Source organism: Peromyscus californicus, unplaced genomic scaffold, assembly GCF_007827085.1.
Source record: "Peromyscus californicus insignis strain IS unplaced genomic scaffold, ASM782708v3 Scaffold_13__1_contigs__length_99412109, whole genome shotgun sequence".
In the NCBI taxonomy this organism is placed as follows: Eukaryota; Metazoa; Chordata; class Mammalia; order Rodentia; family Cricetidae; genus Peromyscus; species Peromyscus californicus.
Window position 1 is genome coordinate 94465869 of NW_026294424.1, and position 24535 is coordinate 94490403.

At 42.2% G+C, this 24535-nt stretch overlaps 1 protein-coding gene across 1 annotated transcript in view; it reads right to left on the bottom strand.

Annotated features, from left to right (window-relative positions):
* The window catches only part of Hsd17b11 (hydroxysteroid 17-beta dehydrogenase 11), a 45026-nt gene extending 20954 nt beyond the window's left edge, over window positions 1-24072 (bottom strand). The window contains exons 1-4 of the mRNA XM_052735566.1: window positions 23351-24072; window positions 15953-16060; window positions 4641-4772; window positions 3215-3321 (exon numbers count right to left, since the gene is read on the bottom strand). Of these exons, the coding sequence (XP_052591526.1) occupies window positions 3215-3321; window positions 4641-4772; window positions 15953-16060; window positions 23351-23560 (557 nt within the window). The 5' untranslated portion in view covers window positions 23561-24072. The remainder of the gene's footprint in view (window positions 1-3214; window positions 3322-4640; window positions 4773-15952; window positions 16061-23350) is intronic.
* Between the last annotated feature and the right edge of the window lie 463 nt (window positions 24073-24535).

The following is a 24535-nucleotide window of genomic DNA, read 5'->3' on the forward strand; positions in this document are numbered from 1 at the left end:
GCCCAGGGGCAGGGCTGCCTTTCCCCCAGCTGCCCTTCCCTATATAATCCCGCCATTTTGGCTATGCCAGTCTCTCGGCCCAGGCTGCCCCTCTTGATCACCTGTCCTCTCCCTTCCCCCTTCCCCTCCACCTTCTCCTAACACAGCTAAGGGTCATGTCTGCTGTGGGATGGTCAATCTGTACGCTGTGGATATATGTTGCTACCATTGGTTAACAAAGATGCTGCTTTGACCTATGGCAACACAGGAGACAGTCAGGCAGGAAATCCAAGACAGGAGGAAGAAGGCGGGGTGAGAGGAGCCACCACTTGAGAAGCAAGATGTAGTGGAATTCAGGTAAAGCCACGAGACATGTGGCGATACATAGATTAATAGAAATGGGTTCATTTAAGATGTAATAGCTAGCTAGCGATAAGCCTGAGCCATAGACCAAACAGTTTGTAATTAATATAAGCCTCTGTGTGTTTATTTGGGACCCAGCAGCCATGGGACACAGGAGAACTTCTGACTACACATGCCCACTCTGGACTCTCCCAGGTGTCTCTGCCTCTGGCTCTGCTCTCCCACACCTATGATGAACTTTCTCCTCCACTATACCTAGGAGCTGTCATGTCCTTTCATTTTTATTTTATTATTTTCACTCAAGGAAGGGGGCGGATCAGGGAGAAGTTAGAGGGAGAAATGGGAGGCTGTGAATATGATCAAAATACAATGCGTGAAATTCTCAAAGACTTAATAAAATATTATATTAAAAAATCAAGATACCATAAAAAAACACTTAACAAACATCAAAAATCATCTTAGGGAAGAATCAGAAAAGCTTTGTTCTTCCTCACTATGAATTCAGTTTTGTCACTATGTAATTTCATGTTAATCATGGAAACTGTTCAGCTATAACTCCTCAAGTGTGATTAATCTTCTCCCGAGAAAGACTGTCAGAGCGTTACAAGAAATTCTGTTGCTGTGGCAACCAACTACAGTGATAGGTGAGGGCTCGGTTACAGAGGAGAGAACCAGTAATTCCGTCTTTCCTTCGTTCATCCCACAAAGGGCAACTGGAGAACACAGACTCCGTTTCCAGTGGCCATATTCTGGGAGCCGTGAGGTGGGGCCCTATTGTCTTTTGTGAATATACAGAAGTGGAAGTGAAATTCCAGCAGGTACCCCCCAGTTACTGAGCAATCTCAGGATCCCAGAGTCAGTGCTAAGTTCATTGTGTGACGGGATTTACATTAGATACTGTTATTAAACTATGTTATGGATGAGGAAAATTCAGCACAGAAGAGGTGAGCAACTTAGCCTAAGGTCCTAAGCCAGTCAATGCTTAGTCAATGTTCACGTCATCACCCATAAGAATCCTATCCTAGAAACATCCCAAATGTTCATAACGGTAGAATAGGCAGACAGGTTGCCGTATAGTCACATGATACAAAACTATGTATGATCAAACAATAGCCACTAATGGCATTGTGGGCACATCTCACAAATACAGTTAGATTCCATGTACCTAAAGATCAAAAACAGGCAAATTTAACCTGTGTTGTTACAGGTGGTTTGTGGTTGTCTGTGGTGGTAACTAGGAAGAGCACTAAGAGGCTCCAGGGGTGGTGGCTTTTTTTAAAAAATTATTATTTCTTAATGGATGCATCTACTTGGAAGTAATTCATTTTTCATTATTATTATGCTATTAAAAAGCTTTACAATTAAAAGGCCATGTCAGGGCCTGGTTGTAGCTCAGTGTAGAGTGCTCACCTGGCATGCACAGGGCCCTGGGTGTGATCCAGCACTGCAGAGACTAGGCACACTGGCACACACCTGTAAGCCCAGGACTTGGGAGGTCAACACAAGATCAGGAGTTCAAGACCATCCCTGGCTTGGCCACATGAGACCCTGTCTCAAGAAATAAAAAAAAGAGGGAGGGAGGGAGGGAGGGGGAGAGAGAGAGAGAGAGAGAGAGAGAGAGAGAGAGAGAGAAGAAAGAAAGAAAGAAAGAAAGAAAGAAAGAAAGAAAGAAAGAAAGAAAGAAAGAAAGAAAGAAAGAAAGAAAGAAAGAAAGAAAGAAAGAAAGAAGGAAAAAGAAAGTAGTGTGTTCACTTAGAAGCATCCAGGCTCAGTCCACCGCTTGTTACCAACATCTGATGACCTGGCTTTCTGCTGGTGGAGGTCTTCAGTGTCTACGAAAATTCCAGCCCTGAGCAGATGCTCAGCAAAACTGAAACAATGTTGTGGATATCCCTTTACATTGTGTGAAGATGTGTCACTGTGACTGGTTTAATAGAGAGCTGAATAGCCAATAGCTAGGCAGGAAGAGGGACTTCTGGGGACAAAGAAGACCCGGAGAGGAAGGAAAGGTGGGGATGCCAGTTGGATGCAGAGGAAGCAGGACATGTAAGAGGAGAGGTAAAAGCCACAAGCCATGTGGTAGCACATAGATCAATTTAAGTTACAAGAGCTAGTGGGGCAAGCCTAAGGTAAGGCCGAGCTTCATAATTAATTTTAAGTCTCTGAGTCACGATTTGGGGGCTGGCAGTCCAGAGAAAGACTGACTTCAAACGGGTGAAGGTTGTGACTGGCTCACAGACGAAGCTGACAGCTGAGACTCCAGTAGGGGTCTGAAAGGCTCAGAAACCACAGAGCTTTAGCTCAGACAGAGGTCCACCCACTGCTCTGTGGTTACAGTTATCACAGATGACACCTCGTCACTTGTAAACACGCCCATTCCTCTTTGTAAGCTATTTTACTGCCATCTCCATGATGCAAAAACATTACTCTGTTCTTTCTTATTGCTAGAAGGCATGGGAAATGTTTTAAGTGACTGTCTCGTAGATGGACCACTAACTCCAGAGACCTCCAGAACAGCTTTTGAGGTGAACTGAAAAGGGGCTTAACAGTTGATGATACTGTTAATCCCAAGACTTTTCGTAGCTCTTCCTCTTTAGGCAACTTGAGTCTATTATTATGATGACAATAGTCCTCATTAGATAGGGTAAGAAAGATTAAGTGCCTAAACTCTAAAAACAATAATATGTATCCATACATGTACCTATAGATGTGTGGAAACATGCAGATATAAGTATAAATAGGTAGGTGGGTAATTTGTTTTTATATATGTGTGCATCTTACATAAAAGTTTCCAAGGATATAACCAAAATAATAAGACATAAGAGCATACAAGTCAAGCACAGAAGTCAGTGGAGGAAAAGTACTCACATACCAGTAAGCCAGTAGGAAGGGAACCACCGTGTGCCCAGCCGCTGACGCCACGGTGACAATATGGCCGTGATTGTTCTTCATCATCTCTGGAAGAAATGCCTTTGTGGTCTAGAAATAATTTTTATTTAAAAAAAAATATTATTTCCGGTTCACAGGCTCATAGAGAATACTTTGAAACAAAGATATGTCTCCAAACACTGTTCCTGATATAAATGAAAGCACCTTACTGCCAAGCACAACAGCCCAGACAAATGGACAGGACATAACATCAGAATAACTACAAGAGAAGCTCGGAGTGTTGAGAGTCCATGTCACTTAAACTGCTCACTGCTCATATCTCTAACCCCTTACTTCTTGCCATTGATGTCTTCTACCATCTCAGACATTGACTAGGAATGATATACTGGAGTACAAGAAGGTTAACACTTAATATTAAATTACTAGACAATAATTTGATCATGATCTCAAAATACCACAAAGACCAACCTTCTAATGGTTACTAATTGATTTGTATACCAAACACTCACTGAGCACTGTGTGCTGGGGATATACAAACAAATAAGATAACGCACTATATTTTACCAAACATAAACATAGAAAAACAGACATCAGTGGTTTGGGAAAAGCAGTGTTGAGAGCACACTGCACTTCCACCAGCTCCAGTCACTCCAAGCTCACATTCAAGAAATTACCAAGAGCTCTTTTATGAACTGGCTGTCTGGAACTATTTGAAGTCCTCAGAAACATACACTAGTGTCCTTGGATGGTGAGTTCCATGATAAAATCTGCAGCTTTTGAGGCCAGGAAATAATATAGGGCCTGAGTCTCACAAGAATTTGAAAGCACACCACACTCACCCTTGTTACAGAATCGTAGACAAAGACTTGGGTGGCCTCTGTTTCCTTTCCGTATGTCTATACTATCACATAGATGATGTGTGCAAATATAGAATCAAAACCTACGAGCATGGCATGATGATGCATGCCTGCAAACTCAACACTTTGAAGATAGAGGCAGGAGGATCAGGAGTTCAAACCAGCCTCAGCTATATAGAGTTTATGGTCAGCCTGTGCTACCTGAGACCTTGATACTAAACAGCCAGAAGACTCAAAACATACACAATACCTGAAACTTACAATGACTTACTTCATTATTAATTTTGGAAGGTGCAACTGTTGGTAAATGTAGTCATATCATTAGAAACGAACTCTTTTTTTTTTTTTTTTTTTTTTTCGAGACAGGGTTTCTCTGTGTAGTTTTGATGCCTGTCCTGGATCTCGCTCTGTAGACCAGGCTGGCCTCGAACTCACAGAGATCCGCCTGGCTCTGCCTCCCGAGTGCTGGGATTAAAGGCGTGCGCCACCACCGCCCGGCCTTAGAAACGAACTCTTAATCTTTGAGTATTTTGTAAAAGAAATCACACTCACCCAAAAGTGTGCAAGCACATTGACTTCGAAAGTCTTTTCAATTTGAGCGTCTTGCGTAGCAAACAAATCTGAAGTGTAGACAACGCCCGCGTTATTTACCAGAATGCTAACATCTCCAACTTCTTCCTTTACCTTAAACATCAAAAGAAAAACTATATTCATAAAAAAGAAAATTATATTCATTATGTGGTTTGACTGAAGATTTGCATATACTGACTATTAAAAGAGCATATGTTTTTATCTACGAGGCATGGAAAAAAAGTAGTTTCGTTACCTAAAGGCCAACACGGGGTAAAAGATCCTTCTCATGTTATGTACTTACGTCCAAAGCAGCTGTTTAGAATTCTTTCGAAATTTAGTCTATTGGCTTTACTCTGTTGATTATGGCTAAAGAGATACTTGGATAAAAAGCATTGATTTTAAAATGCTTCTTCTAAAGGTAAGCAGAAATCAGTTAAATTTATTAGCAGATTCTAGGACAGGTTACAGGAAATTATGTAAAACTGGCTACACTGTTAACACATCTGTTTCCTTCTTGCCGTGATTATTTTGTTCTGTTGCCCACCAGCCATTCTCCAGTGGGTGGCAAAGGTGTAGGACTGTGGAGTAGGGTTTTGGTTAGCCTTGAGGTGAGTTTGACTCTGCCACTGTCTGGACTTTTAATAAATTTCCATTGCTGCTCTTAGAATAGAGTTAAGAATGTGGGGGCTGGAGAGATGGCTCAGAGGTTAAAAGCACTGGCTGTTCTTCCAGAGGACCTGAGTTCAATTCCCAGCACCCACATGGCAGCTCACAACTGTCTGGAGCTCCAGTTTGAGATGATCTGACACCTTCACACAGATATACATGCAAGCAAAACATGAGTTCACATGAAATAAAAAATAAATAATTAAAAAAAGAATGTAGCTCATTACATTACTGTGGGGACAATGAAACAGCATGTACAAATTATAATGCGCTATTACTATTATTATTATATCATCAATACATATCCATTTATACCTATGTCCAAGGGATATGTTTGTAGATGCTTTTCTTGATCTTATGAGGAGTCTGAGAAGATCTCAATATGGAAATATATGAGGTACATAATATAAATATTACATATAGCTGGGCATGGTAGTATACATCTTTAATTCCAAAACTCTGAAGGCAGAGACAGGCAGATCTCTGTGAGTTTGAGTATAATACGATACACATAGAGAGTTCTAGGCCAGCCAGGACTGCATAGTCTATCTCAAAACAAAACAAAAGCACCAACAAAAAAATTACACATGCACGGTTTCTAACATGTGTTTCCTTTTGATAATTAGCTTCTCTCTGTGGTATTAGTTCAACAGGAAGAACATTTGAGAAACTAAAGTGATTATAAGAGAGGGCTTATACAAGCCACTGAAGCCAAATTTCAAAGGTTATTGCAGCTATGGGTAAAATGATTTCAGTTGAGAAAGTACAGCCCTAATAACAGGGCTGGCTGCCAAGGGCTGGACAAGGCTCCCTTTGAGCAGTGAAGGCTGAACCTCTGGTGATACGTTTTTCCGTGGGATTACTAAATCTTCTGGGTTCTGCTGTAATCACTGATAGCACCTGTAAACAGATGCTCACAGACTCTTGGAGTTGAAACTCCTTTTCATAGCCTGGGAGCACCATGGCTCTAGCAGGCCCAGCAGGGCAAGGGTCATAGAAGAGTTTTTGTTTCAGCCTGTGAGTAGTTAAGCTTCCTGACTGCACAGACCCTAGAGTCGGACAGCTCTGTGGCACACGTTAGGCTCTAAGCAAGAGCCGACTTCTCCGAACCAAGTTGCCATTATCCGGGGTAGTGCCAAGGTGATGCTGGGGGACTGAAAAGTGGCAAAGAGCCTGTTGGAAGCCTTTGCTCGGTTGTGCGTTTAGGATTAGTTCATTCTTCTTTGTATTTAATGTTCTCCATAATACTTCAAGGCAAGGACTCTTCTTGGCCCATTTTTAAAGTTAAGAAACAGGAACCAATAGAATGGTTTAGGCTACTAAAGGGTAGAACCCGGACTCTTCCAGATCTCCACAAAGAACCTCACACAGAAAAGCTGCCAGGGGACAAAGGTTCAGCACTGCCCAGGGAAGCTTCTGTGGACATGCCAAAGTCTCATGGTCAGGACTGAATCATGTCAGGGTGCGATTAAGGCAGCAAGGACTGAGTAACAGTATTTGGTCCTTCATCTACAATATCAACACTCCCGTCCCTAGAGCACAGTATGAAAATTATTAGCAATGCCATAAAATTACTGTTTCCTCAAACACTATCAACTTTTCCTTCTTTAAAAATATTTAGAGCATATATGTTTAGTGTATTTATCTAGTAAAACATGACAATTTTGTGTCTATACAAATAGTTTCTTTCCTCCTGCTAAATAACCCAATTGATTATCTAGGGATATTGTGGGTTTGAATCTATAATCTTACATCTTAGGCCCAGCAAATTGAGTAGTTTCTTTCTTCCCTCCCTTCTTTCTTTTTAAGATTTACTAATTATGTATACAGTGTTCTGCCTGCATGTACACCTGCATGTCAGAAGAGGGCGCCAGATCTCATTACAGATGGTTGTGAGCCACCATGTGGTTGCTGGGAATTGAACTCAGGAGCTCTGGAAGAACAGCCAGTGCTCTTAACCTCTGAGCCATCTCTCCAGCCCGACTAGTTTCTTAAATGTAACAGTTCTAGTAATTTTTTTTACAGATGCCTTAAAAAAACAAAAAAATGTTTTTATTTTTCATTGTCTTTTTTCCACAGGATGGGAATGCTGCCAAATTTGCAAATTTCTTTGTAAAGAAAGCAAGTTGGCGGTTCAGTTGGCTAGGTGGTCACATGGCTAACTCATTTAGTCATAACCACCAGCCCCAGGGCATGGCATCCTAGTCTACAGTCCAGTGGACTTAGGTAGAGAGGTTATCCTATTATCTGACAAAACAGACTTCAAACTAAAACTAACTGGAAGAGAGAAAGAGGGACACATCACTTTAATCGAAGGAACAGTTTACCAAGGAGACATTAGTATCTTAAACATACAGGCACCAAACTCTGGGGCACCCAATTTCATAACAAACAAACAAACAAAACTACTACTACTAGATTTAAAGACACAGATTAATATCAGTCCAATAATAGTAAAGGATTTCAATACCCCACTTTCTCTAATAGGTCATCTGAACAAAAACTAAACAGAGAAACACCAGAATTAATTATATCATACATCAAATGGACCTAACAAATACCTACAGAACATTCTAACTAAACACCAAAGAATATACATTCTACTCAGCAGCAAATGGAAACTTGTCTAAATTGGACCACATCCTGGGGCACAAAATAAATCTTTAAAAATTCAAAAAGAGAAATCACTCCTTGTATCCCATCTGACCAAAAAGAAACAAAACTTAAAATTTACAGCCAAAAATCTTTAGTAAATACACAAACTCATAGAGGTTAAACAGCACATTACTGAGTGATGAATGAGCCTCAGAAAAAAATCAGAAAAATAAAAAATTTCCTAGAACTAAATGAAATGAAAACACAACACAACAAAACCTCAGGTACAAATTGAAAGTAGTCCTATGAGGGGAAATGTATAGCTCTAAGTGACTAAATTAAAAAATCAGAAAGAGCATAAATAAATGACTTAATGATACAACTCAAAAATTTGGAAAAACAAGAACAAACCAAATCCAAACCCAGTCAATGGGAAGAAAAACAAATCACAGTGGGAATCAACGAAATGGAAACGATAACAACAATACGTAATACAAAGAACCAACAAATCTAAGAGCGGCTTTTTTTTTTTTTTTGAGACAATAAATAAGATTGATAGACCCTTGGCTCAACAAACCAAAAGAAAGAGAAGACCCAAATTAACAAAATCAGAAATAATTACAACAGATACCAAAGAAAGTCAGACTATTATAAGGGAATATTTTTAGAAACCTGTATACCATTAAGCTATTTTTGAAAATCTGAAAAAAAAAGGATGAATTTCTAGATTCAGCCAAATTAAACCAAGAAATCAACAACCTAAACAGACACACAACAAATGAGGAGATTGAAATAATAAAAATCCTTTCAACTAAAAATCAAAACAAAACAAAAACACAAAACAAAACAAAAACAAAAACAAAAGACCACGCCAGGGCCAAATGGATTCACAGCAGAATTCTACCAATCTGTCAAAGAAATTAAGCAGCCAATCCTTCTTAAACTATTCAAAAGAACAGAAACATTAAGGAGCACTCCCAAGCTTTCTATGAAATCAGTATCACTTGAAGACCAAACCAAGGGAAAGACACACACACAGAGAAAGAGAGAGAGAGAGAGAGAGAGAGAGAGAGAGAGAGAGAGAGAGAGAGAGAGAACTACAGTCCAACATCCCTGATGAACATAAACTTAAAAATGCTCAGTTAAAAAAAAAGGAATACAGAAAGATTACCCACCATGACTAAGTTGGCTTTCTCCCTGAAACGTATATACTTCACTAAATGTAATAAACCACATAAATTGACTTAACAAGAACCACATGATCATCTCAACATATGAAGAAAAAAGCCTTTGACAAGATCCAACATACCTTCATGATAAAAGTCCTGGAGAATGTAGGGCTGAAGGGATCATACCTCAACATAACAGAAACTATACATGAGAAACCCACAGCCGATGTCATCATAAATGGAGAAAAGCTCGAAGCAATCCCACTGAAGTCAGGAAGGAGACAGGGCTGTCTACTATTCTGATTCCTTCTCAATAATGTGCTTGGAGCACTAGCTGAACAGGAAGGCAAGAGAAGGAAACTAAAGGGACACAAACAGGGGGAGAAGTCACACTGTCCCTAGTTCCTAGTTGACATGATACTATACATTACAAAACTGTACCAGAAAACTTCTAGAGATGATAAATTCAGCCATGTGGCAGGATACAAAATCAACCTGCACAAATCAATAACTTTTCTATACACTAACAACAAACATACAGAGGGAAGATCATGGACACACGCCCATTCACACACTCCCATTCACAATAGCCTCAAAGAAAATAAAATATCTATGATTAAACTTAGCCAAAGAAGTGAAGGATCTCTACAAGGAAAACTTTAAACTGCTGAAGAAAGACATGGAAAAGATATTAGAACATGAAAAGACATTAGACATCCCATGCTCATGGATTGCTAGAATTAATATTGTGAAAACGATCATGCTAGCAAAAGCTATTTATAAATTCAATACAATCCCAATCAAAATTCCCATCTCATTCTTCACAGGGGAAAAAAAAAAAACCTACCCTAAAATTCACATGGAACCAAAAGAGGCCCCGATAGTCAAAATAATTCTGAACAAAGAGAATGCTAGAAGGATTCCAGATATTAAGTTTATAGTACAGGGCCATGGTAATAAAAACAATGCAGTATGGGCATAGAAACAGACATTCAGAGTAGTCAAATAAAATCTAAGATGCAAGCCTGAGTACACATACCTTCAGCCACACAGTATTTGACAAAGAAGCAAAAAACAAAAGCTGGAAAAAGAAAGCATCTTCAACAGACAGTGCCTGGAAAACTGGATTCCATATGCAGAAGAATGAAATTAGACCCGTATCTATCACCTTGCACAAAAACTAACTCCACGTGGATTAAAGAACTAAACCTGGAACACTGAAACTGCTACGAAAAAATCATAGGTGGTACCACATGATTTTCTGAATAGGACTCCGTTTGCCCAAGAACTAAGGCTAATATTTGACAAGTGGAACTTCATAAAACTAAAAAGTTTCTGCACAGCTGAAGAAATAACCAACTGAGTGAAGAGGAGACCCACAGAGTAGGAGAGAACCTTTGCCGGTCACACATCTGACAGAGGGTTAATATGCAAAATATATAAAGAACTCAACAAAGAGTCAAGAGACAAACTGTCTTCGTCAGAGTTCTATTGCTGTGAGGAGACACCATGATGAAGGCAAGTCTTATGAAGGAGAGCATTGAATTATTATCTATTTTATTTATTTATTTTTCATTTTACATACCAATCCCTGTTCCCCTTCCCTCCCCTTCTCCCACTAACCCCCACCTCCCCCCATCCCACCCACATCCCCCCTCATAGCTGGTAAGGCCTCCCTTGGGTAGTCAACACTGGTTGGCATACCATGTTGGAACAGGACCAAGCCTGCCCCCCCCTCCACCCCTCCACACACACACACACACACACACACACACACACACACACACACACACCCCGCATCACCGGTGAGTGTGGCATTGCACCCTAGGGAATGGGCTCTAAAAAGCCAGTTCATGTACCTGGGATAAGTCCTGGTCTCATTGCCAGGGGACCCACAAACACATCAAGCCACGCTACTGTCACCCACATTCAGAGGGCCTAATGCAGTCCCATGCAGGCTCCCCAGCTGTCAGTCCAGAGTCCATGAGCTCCCAATAGCTTGGATCAGTTATCTCAGTGGTTTTTCCCATCATGATCCTGACTCTGCCCCGCCCCCCAAACTGAAGTCCAGGATCTTGGCCAAGTGCTTGGCTGTGGGTCTCTGCATCTACTTCTATCAGTCACTGGATATAGGTTCTATGATGACAATTAGGGTAGACACCAATCTGAGTGCAGGGGGAGGCTAGTTCAATCACCCTGTCCACCACTGCTATGAGTCTTAGCTGGGGACATTCTTGTGAGTTCCTGGGGATTTCTCTAGTTCCAGATTTCTCCCTAACCCCTTAATGGTTCACTCTGTCAAGACATCTCTTGAAAGAAAGCATTTAATTGGGGTCTTACCTACAGTTTCATAGGTTTAGTCCATTAGCATCACGGTTGGAGCATGGCAACATGCATGTAGGTGCTGGGGCAGTAGCTGAGAGCTACATCCTGATCCACAGGCAAGAGAGAGAGACTCTGGGTGTGGCATGGGCTTTTGAAACCTCAGAGCTCACCCCTAGTGACACACTTCTTCCAATAAGGCCATACTTCTTAATCCCTCTAATCCTTTCAAAGAGTGCCATTCCCTGGTGATTTAGTAATCAAATATATGAGCCTATGGGGGCCATTCTTATTCAAACCACCACACAAATGACCCATTCAAAAAAAAAAAAAAATGGGCCTGGGACCTGAACAGAGAGGTCCCAAATGAAGAAAATTTGGCTAAGAATTACTTTTAAGAAATGCTCATCATTCCTAGCAATTAGGGAAATGCAAATCAAAATAACGTTAAAATTCCATCTTACTCCAGTCAGAACAGCAATGGCCAACAAAACAACAAAGCTGGAGGGGACACAGGGAAAAGGGAATCCTCACTCACTATTGGTCGGAATGTAACTGGGGCAGCCACTACGGAAACTGGAGTGGAGAATTCACAACAGCTAAAAACAAACCTACCACATAACCCAGCTACGCCACTCCTTGGTATGTGCCAGAAGGACTTGACATCCTACTTCACAGGTACTTGTGCAGCCATGTTTATTGGCACTCTGTTCATAATAGCTGGGAAATGGAAATAACCGGCCAAATGCATAATGAAAATGGGGTAAATATACACCCTGGAATACCATTCAACTGTAAAGAAAGATGACATCATGAAATCTGCAGGTAAATGGATAAAACTAGAAAAGATCATAATGAATGAGGTAACCTGCTGTGGGATGTCTTTCTGTAGGCTGTGAATATGCGTTGCTCCCATTGGTTAATAAAGCCACAGTGGCCTATGGCAGGGCAGGATAGAGCCAGGTGGGAAATCCAAGAGCGATAGAGAGAGGAGAAAGGTGGAGTTAGAGCAGATGCTGCGAGCCGCCACCAGGAGAAGCAAGATGTAAAAGAACAGCTAATGTCATGAAGCCACGTGGCAAAACATAGATTAATAGGAACGGGGTGAGTTAAGGTGTAAGAGCTAGCTAGCAAGAAGCCTGAGCCATAGGCCATACAGTTTGTAATTAATATAAGCCTCTGTATGTTTACTTGGGACTGAGCTGCCGGACCGGGTGGGACACAGAGAAACTTCCGTCTGCAGTAACCCAGACCCAGCAAGAAAAATGTCGATTGTTCTCTCTCATTGGGGCTCCTAGCTCCAAATCTTCAGATTGAGTACATGTCCTTTAGTAACTGCAAAAACCAGGAAAGTAAAAAGGGACAGTTGCCAGGGTAGGTGTGTTGGGGATCAGTTAAGGAGGGAATAGCAGGGTATAACTGATCTGGTCGGAGAAGTGGGAAGAGGAGCTCAAATTAGGAAGGGAGATAAATACCTAAGGAAGAGGGCAAAGTAACAATAAGGATGTCTGCAAAAGTCACAAGGAATCACATCATCAACTATTTACTTAAAACAAACAAACAAAAAAAAAACCAAGAAAAGCCAGGAGTTGTGGCACACACCTTTAATCCCAGCACTTGGGAGGCAGAGGCAGGCAGATCTCTGAGCTCAAGGCCAGCCTGGTCTGAAGTGAGTTCCTGGACAGCCAGGGCTACAGAGAGAAACTATGTCTCAAAAAAACTCAACCTAACCCAAACCAAACAAATAAAACCGAGAACAACAACAACAACAAAGAAACCTTTAATACATGTAAGCCTGTGTATAAATACATAGTTTAAGTGGAATTTGCTCATCTGTGCTGACAATGTGCCAAAGACTACCTAACAAAATCCCCAACAACAGACGTGAGAAGTCCTCTTGTGAGTTGGTCAGGGTTCTCCAAAGACTCCAAAAACATATAGCCTATTGTTATTGCTCTTGGTTGCCCTGTAGAGGTGGAAGGCAAGTCCTTTTTGCTGAAGACACCATGGGCTTCAGACACATGCCCAGAGACCCCTGAACTGGGACTGACTTGATGGCTCCTCCCTGAAGACTATCATTCATGGTACCAGAAGGTGCCACACAAGCTAAAGTTATCAGAGAGGAGGGGAGCTTCAAATGAGAAAATGTCTCCAGAAGATTGGGCTGTGAGGCATTTTCTTTATTAATGATCAATGGGTAAGGGCCCAGTCCATTGTGGTGCCATCCCTGGGCTAGTGGTCCTGGGTTCTATAAGAAAGCAGACTGAGCAAGCCATGATGAGCACCCCTCCGTGGCCTCTGCATCAACTCCTGCCTCCAGGTTCCTGTCCTGTGTGAGTTCCTGTCCTGACTGCTTTTGGTGATGAACTGTTACATGTAAGTGTGAGTGAAGTAAACCCTTTCCTCCCCAAGTTATATTTGGTCATGTTATTTCATCACTGCAACAGCAACCCTAACTAAGACAGTAACCAACACCTCTCTAATTGGACTAAAGACCTGCTCAGCAAGAGGGAAATCATGCCTTGTACTGGAAACTGAGCCAACTACTCAGGGGTAGTAAAGTCATGGATCTTAGAGGAGAACCTACAACCGCCATTCTACGGAACCAGCACAGTCCCTAACTACATTCTAAATATTTGTCCTTATGCCCACAGGTAAGTAGTTCTCGCCACTCATCAAGGAAACTTCTCTTTGCAACAGAGAGAGACCATTGCAGAAACCACAACCAGTCAAAATGCAGAACTGTAGAGCCCAGTCATAACAGACACAGCTACAAAACTATCCTGCACCTGACACCCAGGGAACACTGGAAGAGGGGGCAGGAAGACTGCAAGTGCCAGAGGACCTGCGAGTTTGCTGTGAGATTGTGTCTCCTAGTGATGTCAAGTGCTACACCCATACAATCTCACCAACACAACTGCCAAACATGATCTGAACAAGGGCAGCAACAATACACAAGCCAAGGTGGATGGGGAACAGCCCATGAGACCTCAGCTCTGCAGAAAAGACACTATAGACAACTGGGGAATGCTGAGAAGGGGAAAGGTGGTCTTCCCCAGGCAAGAACACACCAACTGGTTATTCAATAGCAAACGTTCAGCCCTGAAAACATACATACAAGTAACATTATTCAGACTGAACAGGTTATATTTAGGAATATATATGTATACATACATATATACATACATACATACAACAATTTGTAAAAAAGGAGGCCATGAATTTGAAAGAGACCAAAGAGGGGTGTATGGGGGGTGGGTATGGAAGGAGGAAAGGGAAGGGAGAAATGATGTACTTATATTATGATGTCAAAATTTTTTTTAAAAAAATCAAAAAAACTAAACTATTTAAAAATAGAAGGAAAAATTTAACCATATCTAAATCTAAATGAAGATGCTCTCAGCCTGGTTGAGTCAGGATCTTTGTGTCTACCAAATCAGATTGGCTGAGGGAGAGGCCTAGAAAGGCAGATTTTAAAGAATTTGCCTGTTTTTCTCATGACCTTTCTTCACTGGTACAAATGGGAACACATTTCACACAAAGAACATTTCAGTTGTCGGGAGAGGGGGGCAGCAGCCCCTGTAGGAATAGATCAACCTACAGTGAAGACGAAACCCAGTACAGAGTAAGTTTCACTCCCACGTCTTTGACTAGAGGCAGAAGACACTGTCAGTGTCGGCAAGAGTCAGCCAGGGACATTCAACTGCATCAGACCGTGGGGGAGGGAAGGGCGTACAGGGTGCTGAATGTTAAGTTCCTGGACTCTGCCCTACACCTTCTGAAAGAAAACCACTGGGGGTGAAGCTGACAAAGCGTACATGTGTATGTCTATTTCTATGTGTAAAATACACACACACACACACACACACACACACACACACACACACACACACCCCTTGCTTTTTCTTTTCTGGAGATTGATACCTAGGCCTCGTACTTGCTGAGCAAGTACTTCGCCACACAGTACCCCTCAAGCTCCCTCAAATATATATGCATAATATATACACAAACATGTATGTGTGTGTGTGTGTGTGTGTGTGTGTGTGTGTGTGTGTGTGTAGTGCACGTGATGTGTGTAGTATACATGTAGGTGCATGCCCCTATGTACACACACAGAGGCCAGAGGAGGACTCTGGGTGTCCTGCTCTATTGTCCTCTGCTTTCTTCCCAAGCTAGGCTGACGGTCAGAAAGCCTTGGGCACATGCGGCTGTTTTGCACGTGGATGCTTGTCACCCTTGTGCAGCAAGCGCGCCTACCCACTGAGCCACCTGCCTTACCCACCGAGGCATCTCTCCTTCCCCAGGCGTGTGTATTTTCAGTAAGTTCCCTAGCAGGCTGCAGAGCACACTGATGTCTGAGCCTCTCAGTCACATGGTGTAATTGCAGGTCTGTCACTAGGCAGACACACCATCTTGGGAAGTACAAACCACAGTGTTTCTCAATTACTTCGTGTAAGGAGTAAATGTGGTCACCTCCAACACACTTCCTCACCCTCCCCACCCCGCCCGACGTACTTCTAACTACAGGTAGAATTTCACCTTTTTCGCAGCGCTGTAAATCTCTTCCCGCTTGCTGCAGTCCACCACGAAGGGATGGGCCTGGGCACCCAGTTCCTTGCACTTTGCAGCTGTCTCCTCGATGCCGTTCTAGAAAAAGCCCAAAGAGAGGAAGAGAACAGCGTGAACGATGGGGACGCATCACTCAAAAGCTGAGGGTCAAGTAAGAACACGTCATACTAAAATACAAGGTGGGTTACTTAAATAACTAACCTCGTAAGCTCACTGGTCTTCAGTGATTTGGGCACAACCTCTGTGACCACAGCTGGTCACTGAAACTCCAGTCTTACCTGAGTGCTCACAACCTCTGTGACCACAGCTGGCCTCCTTCACTCCTCCTTCCATGCCTCCTCTCCAGTCTCCTTGACCCCAAGTTATTCACAAACTCTCTACTGCCTCCAGGGGTCAAAACCAAAGTATACACAATAAAAAGCTCCCCAGACACCATGAACTGGGGCTCCTGGACTTAGGTCTCTGCTGTGGGATGTTCTGTATGTCAAATGTGTTGCTGATTAGTCAATAATTAAAACACTGATTGGCCATTGGCTAGGCAGGAAGTGTAGGCGGGACAAGGAGGAGAATAAAGCTGGGAAGTGGAAGGCTGAGTCAGAGAGACAATGCCAGCCGCCACGATGAGAAACAGCATGTGAAGATGCCGGTAAGCCACGAGCCATGTGGCAAGGTATAGATTTATAAAAATGGATTAATTTAAGCTGAAAGAACAGTTAGCAAGAAGCCTGCCATGGCCATACAGTTTGAAACCAATACAAGTCTCTGTGTTTACTTGGTCGTGTCTGACGGCTGTGGGACTGGCAGGTGAGAGAGATTTGCCCTGACTGTGGGCCAGGCAGGAAAACTCCAACTACAAATGGCGTCCAACGTGGTGGCAAGAGTTTCCACCTAAAACCTGAGAAAAGATTCTAAAACGGAGCTAAAAACAGTTCCTAATTGTCTCTCTCAAATGAGCGGCAGCTGCTGGTTTGAGCTACTGGTGGGTTCCTAGAGTGCGTGCTCGACCTGCCTGTGACGGGAATGAGGCCTTTGCAAGTGGCACTTTGAGCTGCATGGTGGATTTAGCCTTTGCTGGTGCAGAGCAAAAGGGGAGGTTTCTGGGCTACACACTGCTTGGCTAAAAGCATAGACCCCCGATAGCTCCCAGAGCTGGCGGTAAACCATGGCCATGTTGGGAAGCTGAGGTGGGTGGATCCAGCAGCCACAGCTGCTGCAGTTTAAGGCAATAGATTTACAATAAGACAGATTCAGATGTAATAGTTTACAATGTGTGTAAAAGATACGTAGGCTTGAAAGAGACAAAAAAGATGATATATAGAGTTATAGAAACAAATACATAGTTTTAAAAAATAAAGTCTTTAAAGAGACAGTAAAGGTAGTATAAAAAATAAGCCACGTAAAAATGGATATTACACAGAGAATCTGCATTGTGTTGTCTTTGGGACTTTTAACTGCAGAAAAACATTTGATTGTAAAAGCTGTTGAGTTATGCCAAAATGTATATTTTAAAGGTACCTTGACTTCAAAATTTGGATATAAGGATATGTTACTTTGGAAAGGAGACTCTGCTTTTGTTTCCACAGAAAGCCAGAGGCTATGGATTTGTTCCAGATTAAGACACATCAGGTTTGACCAGCCAAGACCCCCTGAAAGGTCTCCGATGACACCATGGCCCAGATGATCCAACATCCAGAATGGTTTGAAGGCAACTGGCTCAGACGATACACCCTCATGGACTATTCCATAATCCTAAAATTTTCTTTGTTTCCCCATAAGATACAGCGCCCCCCTCCAGCAGGAAGTAGTAAGAGAAGCTACGCCCAAATTCCCAAATTGTATGTAATTTTACTTTGTTAAGGTTAAAACCTTCCTTTTTTTTTTAAAAAAAAAAGGGGGGAAGTGCTGTGGGATGTTCTGTATGTCAAATGTGTTGCTGATTAGTCAATAATTAAAACACTGATTGGCCATTGGCTAGGCAGGAAGTGTAGGCGGGACAAGGAGGAGAATAAAGCTGGGAAGTGGAAGGCTGAGTCAGAGAGACAATGCCAGCCGCCACGATGAGAAACAGCATGTGAAGATGCCGGTAAGCCACGAGCCATGTGGCAAGGTATAGATTTATAAAAATGGATTAATTTAAGCTGAAAGAACAGTTAGCAAGAAGCCTGCCATGGCCATACAGTTTGAAACCAATACAAGTCTCTGTGTTTACTTGGTCGTGTCTGACGGCTGTGGGACTGGCAGGTGAGAGAGATTTGCCCTGACTGTGGGCCAGGCAGGAAAACTCCAACTACAGGTCTCCAAAAATGTCATGAGTCACACTCCTCTTTTTCATTTTTTAGTAGCATATTACAAAAATAAAATTTAAACTAGCAGAATTTTTTTTTTTTTGGTTAGTGGAAGAATTTGTTTCTCTGATGACTTCAATTAATGTTTTTCCCTAAATATTTGTACTAAAATATACTATAGCCCAGTGTCAAAACAGGACAGTATTTGGACAAGATCAGTAAAAACATCAGATCAGTTACATCATAGGGATATGAACAGTAAAGGAAATTAGAAACATCGTTTTCCAATCAACCGCACCCCCACACTTCAGCCAACGTACAAAGACAAGCTCCTCTCTGTGTGTGTCTGTGCACACATGCATTGTACAAATGTGTATGCATTCGTGTGTGTGGTATATGTATGTGTACATATTCACATGTGCACACTTGGGTGAGCAACATACATGCACATAGAAGCCAGAGGTCAACAATTTCTTTTAATCATTTTCCATATTAGTTTTTTGAAACAGGGTTTCTCACTGAGCCTGGCGTTCACCAAGTCCGCTAGGCTGGCTTGCCAGCAGGTCCCTAGGTCCTCCAGGCTCCCCACTCAGGGACAGTCCTTAGAGGCCCCGGCCCTGGCGCTTGGATTTTTAAATGGGCACTGGGGTTCCAAACTTGGGTCCTCACGCACTTTATCAACCAAGTTGTCTCCCCAGGGTTTCGCTCTCAAAGTCTTGCACTTATCTGTGCATTTGTTACCACAGATTCCATGTTTTGGTTGTATTGTTACAATTAACCTAAGGATGTTAGAAGGCATGGAGAGGCTGAACTAAAACATTGTGTGCAGCCCACAAGTCAGAGTGAGAAGTCGAAGCAGATAAAACAGGCGGCGAGGCGTGGGCACAGCCATTGCTCACCATTATTAAACAACCAATGGCTGTCTCAAGTTCCTCGGACTCACAGAGAGACACTGTTCACTCCACCCTTTTATTTAACCCAGTTCGCCCACCAAACTATGACCATCTAAACAGCACCAACATAATATTCTACATTTCTCTTTTCATACTAAATGTTTGGAATCAAGTGGGTTAGCCACCCAGAGCACTTCTCGATTCAGACCAGGAATATTTTAAAAGCTGAACAGCTATGAGGGATGAGTGCTTTCTATCTCCATTACCAGCTCAGACCTTGATCCAGATCCTACACTCTTCTTCTCTTCACTCTGTTCCAGGCTTCACATTTGCTGAGCCCTGTCAAGGCAGCTGTCTCCATGTGTTTGTGTGTGTTGGTGCTGGGGACTGAGCCAGGGCCTTGTGCATGCTAGGAAAGTCCTGTCGAAACCAAGCAACAACCTCGGTCTCTCAAGTCTCCATCTACTGAGGCCTTCTTTCCATGGCCACCTATATGTGATTGGCATCTGTCATCCCCACAAGCTCCTTTCACATTATTGTTTTCTTTCTATTTAATGCCACCCAATTGTATATTTTATTGTACAGTTTGTCTATAGTTCTATATTAGACCACTGTCTGGTAGACAGAGTATGTCAATAAACACTCATTGGATAAACACACTTCTGAGAAAATGCTGTGCTCACCAGTGCTAGAGATTGGAAGTCATCAGCCCAAGTCACTCTTTGTTAAAGAATAAAATTTTGCACTAGTTTGCTTACCATCTGCTAGACACGTGGCTGAATTATCTCGCACACTGGCTTCTCATCTCCCTGGCCTTCTAAGCCTGATACTGCTATTTCATAGATTTGTGCAGAAGGTCTGGGAAGTCAAGTCTCTCAACCCAATGGGCAAAGAGCCCATTATGTGTCTGACCATACAGCCATGCGGGCCTCAGCTAGCTGGCCTATGCTGGCCCAGTTTGTAGCTTTCTTTCATTGTGTAAATACCTAATGTCTGTTTTCTCCAACACACTGAGGGACCCTGCTAGGGGATGTCTTTCTGTATGCTGTGAGTATGTGTTGTTCTTTTCTCATTAGCACTGAGAAAAATCAAAGTTAATAGAGCATTATGTAATCTATTTCTGGGGGTTTTTGTTACCCCTTTCTGTTTATTTAGCATATCCTTTAGAGTTCTGTTTGATCTTTCTATGACTGCTTGGCCTGTAGGATTATGTGGTATACATATTGTAATATGCAAAAAACTGTTTCATTTTAACAGAGACATATGCTGGAGCATTGTTAGTTTTAATTTGTGCAGGTATACCCATGATGGCCATAACTTCTAGCAAATGTGTGATTACAGAATCAGCCTTTTTGGAACTCAGAGCAGTTGCCCACTGAAATCCTGAATAGGTATCAATGATGTGGTGTACATATTTCAGTTTTCCAAATTCTGCAAAATGAAACACATCCATCTGCCAGATTTCATTCTTCTGAGTGCCCTTTGAATTACATCCTGCTGGTATTGGAGTTTGATTGTAAAAAGAACAAATAGGACATTTTTTTCCTTGGCTTGTTGCCAGGTTATGGAAAAATCCTTTTTAAACCCTTACTATTGACACGATGTTTTTTATGAAATTCTGAGGCCTTCAGCACATTTCCTAATAATAGTTTACCAATCTTGCCATTACCTTGTGCTAGAGGGCCTGGCAGACCCATATGGGATTGGATGTGAGTTATATATAAGGGATGATTCCTATTCCTGATTATATCTTATAACTGAATAAATAGTGAAGTTAATTCTGACTCATCAGGGATAAATTCTGCAGTCTCAATATGTAATACTACTCTTTCGGCATACTGAGAGTCAATAACTATGTTTGAGAGGTTCTGAAAAATCCATTAATACCATCAGAATAGCATATAATTCTGATTTTTGAACCGAATTATAACGACTTTGAACCACTTTACTTAAATTTTCTGATTTGTAGCCTGCCTTTCCTTGTTTGTTTGCATCTGTATAAAATATACAAGCTCCAGATATGGGTGTTTCCCATATAATGCGAGGCAGAATCCAATCAGTTCTCTTTATAAGTTGAATTCTATTGCTTTTGGGATATTTGCTGTTAATCTCTCCCAAAAAATTACTGCAAGCTCTTTGCCAAGGTTCACTTTCTGCCTACAATTTGTCAATGTCATCCTTAGTTAAAGGTACTACAATTTCTGCTGGGTCTATTCCTGCTAATTGACGGTCTCAATTTTCCTTTTAAAATCTACTCAGAGATATTTTCCACATATGTTTTTAATTTTTTACTCTGTTTATATAGTAGAAATATCCATTCCAATATAATATCTTCCCTCTGCATTAAAATTCCTGTAGGAGAATGCCTAGAGCATAAAATAACCAAAATGCAATCCAGCTTTAGATCCATACCATCCACATGCCCTTCATGTACTTTCTTTTCTACCAAAGCCAATTCTCTGTCTGCTTCAGCTGATAATTCTCTTGGACTATTTAAGTCCTTGTTACCTCCTAAGGTTTTGAACAAATTACTCAGTTCATCATTTTTTACCCCAACAACAGTCCATAGAGGGGAAATGTCCCTGAATAATCTTTGAAAGTCATTAAGAGTCCATAATCGGCCGGGTGGTAGTGGTGCATGCCTTTAATCCCAGTACTCGGGAGGCATAGCCAGGCAGATCTCTGTGAGTTCGAGGCCAGCCTGGTCTACAGAGCGAGATCCAGGACAGGCACCAAAAACTACACAGAGAAACCCCATCAGGGGAAAAAAAAAAAAGAGTCCATAATTGATCTCTCCTAATTTGTACCTTTTGGGGTCTAATTTTTTGTAGACCTATTTTATATCCTAAATAATTAATAGAATCTCCTCTTTGTATCTTTTCAAGAGTAATTTGTAATCCCCAACAAGGCAAAATTTTCTTTACTTCTTCAAACATTCTTCCTAAAGTATCTGCATTTGAATCGGCTAGTAAAACATCCTCTATGTAATGATAAATTATAGATTTAGGGAATTGTTTACATATTAATTCCAATGGCTGTTGTACAAAATATTGGCACAGGGTTGGGCTATTTAATATTTCCCTGTGGGAGAACCCTCCATTGATATCTCTTAACCAGCTGAGAATTATTATAAGTAGGCATCGTGAAGACAAATCTTTCTCTATCTTTTTCTTGTAAGGGTATGGAAAAGAAACAGTCTTTTAAATCAATAACTTTAAGAGGCCATCCTTTAGGTAACAGAGTAGGCAGAGGAATTCCAGCTTGTAGAGGGCCCATTGGCTGAATTACCTTGTCAATTGCTCTTAGTTCTGTTACCATTCTCCATTTACCAGATTTCTTTCTAACAGCAAACACAGGAGAATTCCAAGGCCTGGTTGATTCTTCACTATGCTGAGCATTTAACTGCTCTGGTACCAGCTCTTCTAAAACCTGGAGTTTCTCTGCTGTTAAAGGCCACTGCTGAACCCATACTCTTGTTTACCATGTGGTCTTAACATCTAGGCAGTAGATACCCAGGGAGAATTTGTTGCTTGCTGTCTCAGCCACTCCTGAGTGAGCTCTCATTTGACCTCATGAACCCTGACTTCTTGTTTACATAACTGGATGTACACACAGTGTGATGAGTGGCAGGTTAGGCCACCGGGTGCCTTCAAATACTCCAAATTAAAGCTTCACTGCCATGTCCTGCCAACTTCCCTCACACACCTCTACCTGCAGGTCCAGGGGAACCACACTGAAATCGTTCTCTTTTTATTATTTTTTCTACAAAGTGACTTAAGTCAGTAACTATGGCCGCGTAACGGTGATTTCTATAGGGTATCATTTCAGGATTCATCTCAGTAACTGCGAAAGAGACTTAACAGATACACAGATCTGACTTTTAGAATACAACCTAAAACTGCTGCATTTTTAAAAAAGCTTATGAGGGTCAGTAGGGCGAGATTACAGGCAATTTACAGAGTTAATGTAGCGATGGGAGGTAACCAAGATTCTTATCAGCCCATAGGTCCATTCATGGTGTGGTCTTACAGATACCAATTCATGCCTCTCCCGAAATCTGAGAAATATCAGTAACAACTAAAAGCTCTACGTTCTTTACCGAGAGCTGTAAAGGGTGGTTGTTTGCGAAGTGTAGACCCGTCCCCAGAGTGAAACTCCACAAAGGAAGGGCACCAAGGGTGCGCTGTTACCTTATTGATATCCCAGAGAACCAATTTGGTTTTAAGTTTGGCAAATTCGTAGGCAGTCAGTCTTCCAATTCCATGACCAGCTCCAGTGATCAGGACAATCTCTCCGGAGACTGATTTTTTCTTCTTGGGAACAAAAAGCTTGATGAAAGACTCTATGCAGAAGGCGATGAGCAAGGGCAGCATCAGAATAAAGTCAAGCAGATACTTCATCCTTCTGGCTGCCCGGGGTTCTCGTTCCTCGCCTTAAACAGCTTCTGGAGGTTGTCTGGTCACGCACAGAGTAAAAGCCAGAACAAGGCAGAGTCCCTCTATCAAAGAGAAACAAACAACTCTGAAACCGTTCCTTCCGCGGGGCCGGGCTTCAGGACGGTTTTTGCCATTGGCTCCGGCTGCGGTCAGAGCTACTGCTCGCTGGCTGGGATATCTGGGAGGGACGAAGTCCAGGCGCAAGCCCTAGGGCGGTGCGACCCTGACAGCGTTCACCTACTTCCTCGTAGGAGGGGTAGGTACTGCACGCTCTCCTCAATCGGAAAAATCCCCTCCCTGTCTGCAGCCGACCTTGGAGAAGTAGTTACCCCGAGGCGAGCCTTAAAGGATGAGCAGCTGGTGCCTGCAGCTCGCAGGCTGCCGCGGACGACCGCCTGAATCTGCATAAGGGTTGCAAAACATGTGGAACCACGTCTCAAAGGACCAGGAAGCAGGGAAGGGGACTCTCAGGAGGAAGGAAGAGGAGTAGCAAGAGGGGGATGGGAGGAGGGCTATGGGGGAGGGGAGAATAAGAACAAATAATGAGATGTCTGTGTCACAAAATCCATTTCTCTGCACGCTAACCAAAAATTATTAACAAAGCAAACAAAACATCTAAACCCTCCAAACAAAACGAAGCACAAAGGGAGAAGCCAGTTGCCGGGCTCCTGATTTAGAAATGACCCTACATCGCATTTTAATTTGAATTAAGCGCGATTTCTGGAGGGCAGAGGAGACTGTATCCTCCCAAGGTATCATCAAGTTTTAGAAAGGCTTGCAGTAAACTCATTTCCATAGGGAAGAACAGTGTAGACGGGCAACCGACTCCCATTTGGACTCAGAGCATCTGGAAACAAGAAAGAAAGTGAATATTCAAGGAGGGTGATCCTTTCTTTAAATTTATTACTTTTTGTATGTGTATGGGTGGTTTGCCTACAT